The 12,321-nt window shown below is 35.5% G+C and overlaps 1 protein-coding gene across 1 annotated transcript in view; it reads left to right on the top strand.

The window, feature by feature from the left end:
- Positions 1-12,321, top strand: part of ptprc (protein tyrosine phosphatase receptor type C) — a 99,034-nt gene that overhangs the window by 40,428 nt on the left and 46,285 nt on the right. Inside the window, exons 11-14 of the mRNA XM_064332051.1 lie at positions 711-863; positions 1,310-1,462; positions 2,350-2,564; positions 3,490-3,553. Coding sequence (XP_064188121.1) covers positions 711-863; positions 1,310-1,462; positions 2,350-2,564; positions 3,490-3,553 — 585 coding nt within the window. The remainder of the gene's footprint in view (positions 1-710; positions 864-1,309; positions 1,463-2,349; positions 2,565-3,489; positions 3,554-12,321) is intronic.

The following is a 12,321-nucleotide window of genomic DNA, read 5'->3' on the forward strand; positions in this document are numbered from 1 at the left end:
CCCAGCATTTTTAATCTTTAACAGCCTCGTTTCACGTCTGGCACTCTGATAATTCATAATTCATTGATACTGTTGGATCAAACTTTATCAAAGTGTTCAACTCACAACCAGATGAAAATTAAGAAATGTATTAAGTTAAAACAAATATGTATGTCTAATCTAAAGACAAGGTTCAACAACCTTTAAAAAATTAACTAAGGTTACAGACATGGACAAGGTTACAGACGTGAATTAAATAAGATACTAAACCACAGCGTGTTTGTCCCAAAGTAATCCAAGGATGTGCCAGAACCAAAATGCAAAAACCAATAGACAGCAGAATATTTTTAAAAAATCTAGGGATGAAATATAGAATGCTAGACCTTGATGCAGGACTCAGATGCCCACTTCTGACTAACAGACACAAACGTCTTGCCAGGTTGCCCAAACTGACTGCTAACTAATAGAAATCCACATATTTTATCTAGTGAAAGAGAGGAGGGGGAGGGCAATGGACACCCCCTCTGGGACACACACACACACTCACACACACACGCAGGCCCACACTCACACACAGACACACACAAGGGGTATCCGTATATATTTGGTCATATAGTGTACATTATTTAATTTATTTTCTTTTGTTGCCATTTGCTGCTATTCTGCTACAGCTACTACAGTACCATCACCATTTTTCCACTATAACTAAGTGTATTATCATTGTCTTTCAGATGTACGCATAATGCTGACTGGAACAACTATCACCAATACTTCTGCGCATTTTAAATGGAATGTCCACAGCTCTGAATGCCCAAAACTGACAGAACAGGAATACAAAAACGAATGTGAATATGTTTGTGCATATAACACAACACCAACGAATGGTAAGGGGGAAATGAAGATTCACTAAAAACCACCCATTTATGATTTTCTTTTTTATGGTTAAAAAGGTTTTAAGTAAGTGTATTTGTTCTATTTTGTCTTTTTTATTTTATTTTATTTGACCTTTATTTAACCAGGTAAAATCAGTTGAGAACCAATTCCCATTTACAATGATGACCTGGCCAAGAGGTGTCATTTTTATATGATGAGTGCAAATAAATCAAATCAAATCAAAAGGTCCATATTTAAAGTGTGTGTAAAGAGTGTGTAGGACTTCTAAATGCAGCTTTTTCAGTAAATCTGCTACAGCTTGCTGTTCTTTGGCTTGCTGAAAAGACAAGGCTTGAGAAAACAGGATGAAATGGTACAGAAAATTACTGATAGTATCTCACTAAATTACCATGTTTTTCTTTTTTCTTAATTTTCTATTTATGTTCTGTTTTCTCAGAAAAGTATCAATCAGTCGAAAACAAATCGTCTGAATGTGCATTAACCAATCTAATGCCTTTCACGAAGTACAATTTTGTTTTGAAACTTCGATGCTATGGAAACGATGTTAAAGGAAGCAAACTTGTAAGGACGCATATGACAGCACATGGGAGTAAGTTGTAATCTCATATCAGCAATCAATCAATATTAAACAGGCACCTAAGCATGTACAGTATATATCCAGTATAAATAGATAGTATATGTATATATGCTTGTACATCCATGAATGTAACATTGGCTTATCTTTCTTTTGCAAAGAAAAAGACCATTGTGTATAAGAGTTTACATAATTTTTCTATGAAAGGTGAAGTTTTTCACTGGGATTACAACATTAGAAATTAGTCACATCTTAATGCACTTCATACAGCATTTCTATTCATTTAAGTTTGGAATTGATGCACTATGATTAAACATGTATCAAGGTAATTTGTCAGTAGTATGGTAAACTTTCAAAAATGGATAGACAGACAGAGGTAAAAGATAGACAGATGTAAACTCTGGTAAACTGGATGGTAGTCTGTTAAAGAATATTCCTAATTTCACTAAATGAGTTCAGGAAATTATGCTATTATTACTGCAGAAGAAATCTGCTTGTGAAAACTGATATGTGAATATGAAGCCACCCTATTTTTTATATGTCCATCAATATTTTACTTTAATTAATGAGGAAATTTGCTCTAATTGATATTAACAGCAAAAACATATTTTTCAGGCCACAGAACCGAAGTGATATCCCTTCCACACATTCTGCTTATAGATTATTATATATTAAAACTATATATAACACCGTGTAAATCCATGAATATGAGTCAATTTACACTAAATGGCTAATTTATGTTGTGCTGAATTGTCACTTTTTTTCTAGCATTACCTATGTTGACAATGTGATATTAAACACTACCATGAATGTGCATGTCTGTATACTCATGCATTGTTTCCATTTTATTTTCATTTGTTTGTTTTCCTGCCTTATTACACCTGTGCTTTCATTCCTGACAGTACCTGAAGGAAAAATTATTGTTCGTACAAAATCAATATCTTCGAACGGTTTCAAGATAACTTGTGCATTTCATGGCAAACGCAATGGAAAAATTGAACAATACTCTGCGAAGATGATAGACCAACATAACTCCATACAAGAGGAAAAAGAGAAGAAAAATATATGTGAATTTGAATTTACGGGCCTCTCGTATTCAACTATGTATTATCTCACGGTATGTGCATTTTTACACACAATGTCCCTCCTTTAATGTTTGGATGTAAGAATCATTGAGCCTCATGTACAGTACATGTGTATGGAGGCTTCATAAAGGGCTATATTTTAATTTACAGTACTACTTAAATGAAATTGTCATTTACCCTATAATGCTAATATACCAGATACTTGACAACAACTGGCCTTGTTCCTTGTACCATAATTTGACTCTTAATTGCTCATAATATGATACATAATATATACATGTATTATGCAGTTTGTGAGTTGTGAATTTTAAATGTAATTTTATTGGTAAAAGTGCTGGAACTCATCATTGATTGTAACTTTGAACTGCTTTGTTTTTTTACTGTTAACTATTTAAAAGATCAGGCTGGGAGTATGTAACTAATTAGTTTACAGATATAGATTGAGATATTTCCATAGGAAATGGTATTAGATGCTGCAACTTTAACATGTGAAATTAATTATTGTAAAAAAAAAATTTTGTTTTTGAAAACAAATGCGTGTGTGTGTACACATACTTGCATGCATGTATGCATGCATGTGTGCATGCTGCATGTGTTAAGGTTCTCAATGTTCTTTGAATACTAAGTATTCTTAAATTGAACTATTGTCAGTCTTCCATCCAACACAGAATCTCCAAGGTAGCTGTGAGTAAAGTTACTGAACATGTTAAATGAGAATGTGATATGACAAAATATAGGCAAACAGAGTTCAGCTAATTAAGTTTGCTACTAAATTACCCAATCAATTATTAAAGTCCTCATTCTTGCAAAACATTTTGTCACATGACATTATTGTTATCTATTATGCCTTAATAGCTGTATTTATTCCAGATTTTTTTTATTCACACTGCATCGTGATTTTAATATACATGTGCTGCGTACCTTACACCCTGTTCCGTGTTGCCTTTTATTTTCCAGGTTCAAGTTCACAATGAAAGGTTTTCGTCCAGCCGATCTGTGCCAATAACCCTTTCAGGTGGTTGTAAGCATTCATTATCAGTTCCTTTTTTATTGAAATCCTTGCATCCTTTTTATGGCATTCATATAGAAATGTACGTATGCATGTATGTATGTAGGTATGAGCATATACACGCACACACACACACACACACACACACACACGCAGTTGCAAGAAAACATTTGTGAACCCTTTGGAATTGGATTTGAGCCTGGATTTCTGCATTAACTACTCATTAAATGTGGTCCGATCTTCATTTAAGTTACAATAATAGACAAACACATTCTTAAACTAACAGCACACAATCAATTGCACTTTTCATGTCTGAGGTTTTGGTGCTGGTGAGCAATGCTTTTTCCCTCCAAACATAGTGTTGTGTATTTTTGCAAAAAAGTTTTGTCTTAGCCATCCATAGAACATTGTCCCAGAAGTGTTGAAGAACATTCTGGTGAGCTTTTGCAAACTTGAGATGTGCAGCAATTTTTTTTGGAGAGCAGTGGTTTCCTCCGTGGTGTGGTCCCATGAATACCATTCTTGTTTAGTGTTCTTCTTATTGTGAACATATGAACAGATACTTTAGCAAGTTCAAGAGACTTCTGCAGGTACTTTGCTGTTACCCTATGGTTTAAAAGAACTATGTTACCTCCTTCATCATTGCATGCTGCGCTCTTGCCACTCTTGCTCTTTGCAGGATGCCCACTCCCAGGGAGATTAGCAGCAGTACACAATTTCCAATTTCCTCCATTTGTTGATTGACTTATTGTGGATTGATAAACACCCAGGTCTTTAGTAATACTTTTGTAGCCTTTTCCAGCTTTATGCATCTCTACAATTCTTCTTCTACTCTTCTCTGAAAATTGTTTTGATCAAGGCATGGTTCGCATGAACAGATGTTTCTTGAGAAGAGCAGACTTTATCCCTAACCAAACTTTGATGCTGTAATGCTAGATATGTTTGACATTGCTGGCCATCAGCGTAGTGGTAGTACATAGTTAAAAAAAAAAAAAAAAAAAAAACGAGGCCGTTAAAACACTACAGACACACGCCGTTGGCTAATGACACACCCAGCACACCCAGTGTAAATCCATGAATATGAGTCAATTTACACTAAATGGCTAATTTATGTTGTGCTGAATTGTCACTTTTTTCTAGCATTACCTATGTTGACAATATGATATTAAACACTACCATGAATGTGCATGTCTGTATACTCATGCATTGTTTCCCTTTTAATTTAATTTGTTCATTTTCCTGCCTTAATACACCTGTGCTGTGAAAAGATGTTAAAGAAAGCGGGACGCATATGACAAAAATGGAAGTAAGTTGTAATCTCATATCAGCAATCAATCAATATTAAACAGGCACCTAAGCATGTACAGTACATATCCAGTATAAATTGATTGCATATGTATATATGCTTGCATATCCATGAACGTAACATTGGCTTATCTTTCTTTTGCCCAGGTTGAACAATTTTGCCTGCCAAATAACCTTTCTACTGGATAGGGTTCCTCCATGGAGACAGGTGCCTTTTGGTACCCTTTCTTCTGAGATTGTCGATGAAGAAATAGGTTCTTTATCACAATGGTTTGATGAAATTGTGTTCCTGTACTGGTGTGGTTTCGGTGGAAATTAAATGACTTTACAAAGATAAATATTTTAATAGCAAAATAGTTCAGTTCCTCGTCTTAAAATAACTCAGTATGCGTGCAGTCCATCATCATATTTGACTATATTATGCCCCACGATGAAATAATTGAACGTGTCACTCCTGGTAGTTTACATATTGATAACTTGTAGAAAGAATATACTTTTTATTTCATATTTTATGATTTTGCATTTTTAGTTATATGATTTATTTAGTGAAAGGCAGATTATGTAGATACATTTTTAGCCTTATATTGTTCATATGAGCAAGTAGTGTTTCTCCTACCAGAATCTTACAAAGTAAAAGATATATAGACAGACTGGAGGGAATTTATAACTTTTTGTGGGTGACGCATATGTTGCTAGTCCAATAACAAATATTTTAGATTTTGTTTCGCACATTTAGTTTGAATGAGAGTGGTGGTTTTATTACTAAAAACTGCCATTAATATTCAGTTTTAATCTTTCTTCCAAATCAGTTTGTCTGTATAAATGCACTTTGAACAACATTTTGCATGTTAACTTTTTTATGATTACATATGAAGGCAGAAAGGCAAGGGAAAAACCAAATGGAAAAAAGGACTAACTGGTGGATTTATTCTTAAAAAAATAACATCAAAGACCGGCCACAGTCTCATATTACCTGTGCATCGGTCGCCGTCTTTCCATGTAAAAATATTTATTTGTATTCAAGGTTGTTAGTTTGGTTGTATTTTTATTTTGGAACAATAGCAGTTGTATGTTTTGGTTGCTAGTTCTTTAATGATAATACTGCATGGTACATTTACAGATCAGTTCAATATTAAACGGCACCTCTGTTCATTAATTCTTTGTGTTACATTACAAAGTCATTTAGACTGATTTACTTTTTTTATATCTGGTACATCCCATTTCAAAGACATTCTGAGGTGTGTGTGTGTGCCTGTGTGTGTGTGTGTGTGTGTGTGTGTACAGTCACTGATATTGTACTCTAGCAGCATTTAATTGAGTTTGATAATTGTGAAATCCTATGATAATCTAAAGTGTTCTTAGGTTTGCGTGGCTTTGATTATGGCCTTAATAAAAGAGCATTAACTATGTGCACAAATTATACTCCGCTAATTAAACTGCTGCTGCAAGGCACCGTTGTCAGCATACTGTATGGTAGATCTTGCTGTGATTTATACCAAATGTATCATGGTATTCATTAAAATAAAGATGTGAGCATTTTTTTTTATTTTATCAAGTGCTTGTTATTTGGAATTAATGTATTGATTAATTGATTAATTCTAACCAATGCTACTTGTGCAGTAACAGAATCGATACTTTTAAACCTGCTTCCTCACACATTTTTCTCTTGCTTAAACAGACACAAAGTTATATGTCATGTGCTACGCTTATATTTTACAGCTCCAAATCTATATTTGTTGTCATAAACAGAATCCAACGTAGGTCACCATTTCATAGCAGATGTGAAGCGCTGGATGAATTCAGTGTTTTTGCCGCTACCCATTTAAGATGCGTTATAATCTGTTTACACTTCTCACGTGTAGCTGTTCTGGGAATGACTACAGAAAGCACATAGCAGACAGACTTGTTTGAGGCTGACTTCAATCCAAGGTTTTTACCTGTTTCAGCATTGGGTCTCTAAAGTTTTATGGGAATTTATTTATTTTTTTGGTTTGTTGTACTTGATGGCTAACTGTAAAGATGCACATATTTGCTATGTATGCTAAGAGAATACAATAAATCTTGGAAAACACATGTCATTATTTATCATCGTAGGAATATGTCCTTCAGTTGTTATGCGTCTTATTTAACATATTTCAAGGGCGTTCATTTGTATTACAGGAAATGTTTTTTTTTTATTCGAAGAAACCCTGCCTCTAGATAAATTAGGTTTGAACTCCAATAAACACTGTGTCCATTTACAGTGTTTGTATCTCAACCCCAAAGCAAAAATCACTCCCCATTGAAGCAGTTTGGACCTTATTATGGGGGTGTTGCAGTTTTATGCTTCCACCCTTAAGCAGAACATCAGATATTCCCTGTTGGACACCATGCAAAGGGAACACTCCTCCTCTTCTGTAATGAATTCCTCAAGGACAGGAGTTCAATTAAATCACAGGGAATTTCTTTCTTGAAAAAGTAAACAACCACAAACATTAATATTGAAGTTGCTATTCTCGTCTTGTGTCCAGACATGCAAATACACAAACATTTGCACACAAACACACACACACATTATTTAATTTTGATAAAAATGAGACACAATGGCATTATTTGCTATCTATTAAAAATTGACTTAAAAAATTGAAAGCATGAATATTGAAACTGTTTTGATGATGCAGAAGTCCATCTAGTGGTAAAATAACAACATTGCATTTGCAAAGAATGTTTGGTAATTAGTATTCAAATTTGATCTTTATTAACAGATTTAATTAATTAAATTAATATTAAGGGCTTGTCCCACCAACTCAGTTGCCAATATGGTTCTGTATACAGCTTATTTTACCAGCCTCTTCATATGAGTAGCATTTAATGGAAGATTTACTCTTCTGTTCAGGACAATGTAACAGAAGCTTATGAAAAGATAAAGAGCTTGTTTCGTTTCTACACATTATCCCCTGTGGAAATGGGGGGGGGGACTTGCTGTTTGGGAAGGCGGTATGTTGAAGGGTTTGTGTGCTAAAGCGGGAAATATCAATAGAGTGCACATTGAAATAGCTTGTGGCGCATGCTTGGCAACTGAAACTTCAAACATATTAGTTTGTGGAGACGAAAAGAATTGTCCAGGGAGAGACTAAACATCCAGTATTTACCTCTTTTGTTTATCAGTTGAGAACTGTTGTTGTGAGTGCAAAAATCCAAATTGAGAAAGTGGAAGACCGATAAGGAGGGTGCACTTTTACACACGGCAGGCACTGCAGCTCTGGCCTTTCTACTAAAGTCTTCAGTTCCAAGACCTTTTTTTCAAATCAGATTGGAAATATTTTAAATGTGTATTAAAAGAACAGAAAGCTGTTGTTGACACTGCATCTCAGTGATTCACAATGGAAGCCTTATGTTCTAGCTTTACGCTTTTGCAAGCAATGGTTTCCAAATTTAAAGACTTACTTGTTTGTTGATTCCTGTCTATATAAATACATAGAGCATATTCTTGAGACTGCACACAAATAACAACAGTAGCACAGTACACTGCCATACATGACATTTGTGGTAAACCAATCCAAAGTAAAAATGAAGCTCTACTTCCGTGAGTGTTTCAGTAGCAGCAGTGAGCTGTCCGATAAAGGTCATGCGTGAGGGAAGCGTCGCAGGAACATTTTGCAGTGCTGTAGCTGTAGAAATGAACAGCACGTTGGGCTCAAACCGAAATCTGATCTGGAGAGTGCCTGTGCTGATAGCTGGAGCACTGCTGCGGAGTTCTCTTCTGCAGCTGTTTCCACTTCTACTTCCCTTTCTGCGACTGCCACATTTCATCCTGTCCACTGATCGGAAGAACCCATTAAAAAATGAGAGGCGTGGGTGTTTTGTGTGGCCGTGGAGGGCGGGGGTTAACAAAGTTGTCAGAAATTTTCAGGTTTGATTCCCAGGTTGGACCGTACACTTTTAGAAGAGCACCCATTCTTGATGGCATCTGATTTGCCAACGATCAAGATGTAGAAATGTAGTCCATGCAGGGCTTTAAGCAAATGGGTAACATTACAATACTGTGTCAGTTTGAATGTGAATTAATTTGTGGTGTCTGTGCTCTTGTGGAATAAGCAAAAACAAAGGGAAAATGAGAAGCAACACAACCCTAGATTACCGTGTTCATTGGCAGTGCTAATTTAGACCCCGTCTGTATCTGTTGTAGTGCTGAAATGGTGCTAGATCTGTGCATTGTTATCTGTTTCTTTCACAGTGGGGTCTCTCCTCTGGGTCAAGTCACACCTCACCCTCTCAGTGCTGTTCTATGAAAATGACGTGCTGTTAACACAACTCTGTTGAGGAGTTAACATGCTTCTCTAATTGTTGCAAATTTTCATGTTTTTTATTTATTTTTATAATTTAACTGTATTCAGTGAATAATGTCATTGTAGTTTAGCAGGGGATATGTTTGACTTAACCACATGCCCTTATTTGTGATGAATTGCGTTGCTTTTATTTCACGTAGCCTCCATTTATACGGATGTGTCTTTCCGGCATTTTGACTGTGCCCCACCTATAAAGGCAGCTGCATCCTGTCACAGGCTGATGTGCTCCGTGACAGAGTTATGCTTACGTAGGACTGATACCAGTAAATCCTTGGCAAGATGTGCCTGTCTTATTATGGTTCATAAAAGAGTCAAACAGTTACTAAGAAAATAAACTTGTTACTGTAACTTTAAAAGAGTCTATTTTGAAGAAGCACCTTTCACTCTGGTTGACTGCTACATTGAGTGCGATGAAAGGTTTTTAACCCTAGAATGCACAACATGGGTCAAAAAAGTCCCAGCTGAGTGTTTATTTGCTATCTCTGTAACTAATAACAAGGCATCATTTTTATCTTTTGCCTTTTATTTTAAAAAGTAAAAGGCGAAAGATACATGACATGGGTCAAAAATGACCCGTATTGATTTCTATATTATTTCATGCATAAGTGTTTCTTTGCTATATCTCTGAAAATAATTGATTTTATCATTTAATATTCCAGGTATTCAATATACATCATGTTTTTGATCATCAAAAATCATTATTTAAATTTTTGCTTTCTTACTTTCTGAATAAAAATAGTTAGTAGGAGCATTTGATCCTTAGTGATGTGTAGTTAGGAACATATTTGCTGTCAACCCGTCATACATCTTAACTCTGCAAGACTCCTTTGCACATCTGTTATTTGTTAAGTTGTATTTTACAAAAAAATTACATAAGAAATCTTTTGGACGGTTCTGTTCACTTGCCGTGTTTGCCTTGATTGTGTTGAAACTACCTAAAACATCTTACTAGCTTACTAACTAGCTTTCTACTAGTCGATAGTTAGCTTGCTAAAAATAGAATAGAATAGCATGCTAGTCTGAAGGTTTACAGTACTGATGTTGACAATAAAACTGAAGAGATGGTCACGCCATATTTAAAGAGATGCACAAAAGACCCCTCCTCCAAAAGCATATTACAGAGGCCATGGGAAGATGTGGGGTGAAAAAATTGCTTTCAGCCAATTACAGGAGAAGGGCAAACAGGGCCAAGGAAAGAGGAAGAGGTGCCATGTCTGTCCAGCTGTCAAAGACTCAAATCTTTGATAAAGCTGTATGCCGTGATCACAGCAACACGCAAGCTGGTGTGATCAATGCATACAGACACACACACACACACACACACACGAAAGGAAGGATGTTGTTACTGATGAGATCTTATCTATGGTTGTTGAGGTTTTCTTGTGTAGTCCTAACAATTGCCAAAATAATTACTTTAACAAAATTACTAATACATTTTTAAAAAATGTATATGAAGTTTTTAAATCACGCATTTGCATATATGGGTTATGTTAGTTTGACCCATGTTGCACATTTTAAAGGGTTTGAATGTGTTGTGTGTCAATGGGTTAAATTCTGGAAAAAATAAAATTAGATGCTCAGCAGAATTTTCTTGTTTTGAAATATGATCGCTTTTATGTGTATATTTGGTCATACTGAATTAAAGGATTCTGAAACACTCTAAAAACTGAAATAGGTCCATTTTAAGTCTGAGAGTAAATATATCTTGGATTCCTAAAATTTTTGTGAGGTATCTAGTATAAGCCATAGCAATTGGCCTGAGTAAATGTGAAATTCTCAAGTAAATATACTGCCAAACAATCTGAAAGGTTTATGTTCTATAAACAATGGGTTTTCCCCTCTAATTGTTCAGCCAATACTCACTCAATTGCAATGGGCACAGTCATGTGATCCAGTCTGTGGGAAATATAACTGTTCTATATCTACGTAGTGCAGTACTGCATTAACTGGTGCACCATGGAAAAGACATTAAATAGATTAATTATACACAATGCTTACCGAGACATTACAGGAATATTTAAATAAGGGTTCTTAACCAGATACATGGAAAGATTTTGTAACATTACAAAATGTAACGGAGGTTATCTCCTTAAGTGTTAATCAAATGCAGGTGTGGGGTTTAAAAATGGAATTCAAAGGTTTTCAATTCTAATAGGTAAACTAGAAGTTATTCAAGCTGTTCTCTTGAGAGAAGCAGATGGCTCCAGTGTAAATAAGTTGATTTCTCCCTGACATTAGAAATGAGATAGCTCTTATGATAATAGCTCTTAACACAAGAGCTATTAATGCATGGAATCTCATTCCAAGATTTGCAGTTAAATCTAAGATCTTTGGAATATTCAGGGCCAAATTGGACATGATTTCACTCCATTGTTATGGAGTATTGTTGTCTGTTACTGTTATAGTTGTCTCAGACATCACTTTTCAATTAGTGTTCATTTATTACAGGACCCATACAATTGAAATATTGATGGATTTAAAAAGAGAGAGAGAAACACTGTCACAATATAACAGTTATTATGATGATTTTTGAAATAGAGAAAATGTGAATGGCTAATTTACTGTATGGACAAAAAAGTTATAGATATGTATATGATTTGGCTCTGTACTCCACAATTTAGATTTGTAATCAAACATTTCACATGTAGTTAAAATGCAAGCTCTCAGCCTTTAAAGGGTATATTTATACATATTGGTTTTGAAACTTAGAAAAGTGTGGAGGTCAAATGTTACTGCCCAAGATCCAAAGCACCCCCTCCCCTTATTTGTGAAACATGGTGGTGGGGTGTTACGGTTTGGGCATGTATGGCTGCCACGGGTACTGGCTCACTTGTCTTCATTGATGATGTAAATGCTGATAGCAGCAGCAGAATGAATACAGAAATGTACCGAATGTACAAACCAAACTCACTGGAAGGCGGTTAATCCTACAACAAGACAATGATCCCAAACATACAACAAAGGAGTTTTTTCAAAGCCAAAATCTGAATAATTCTTGACTGGCCAAGTCAATCACCTGATCTGAATCCAACCGAACTTGTGTTTGAAATGCTGACGGGAAAATGTGAGGCAACTAGCCCCGAAACCAGCAAGAGCTGAAGATGGCTGCAGCACAGGCCTGTCAGAGCATCACCAGAGAAGATACTT

Source organism: Anguilla rostrata, chromosome 4 (genome assembly GCF_018555375.3).
Source record: "Anguilla rostrata isolate EN2019 chromosome 4, ASM1855537v3, whole genome shotgun sequence".
NCBI lineage: Eukaryota > Metazoa > Chordata > Actinopteri > Anguilliformes > Anguillidae > Anguilla > Anguilla rostrata.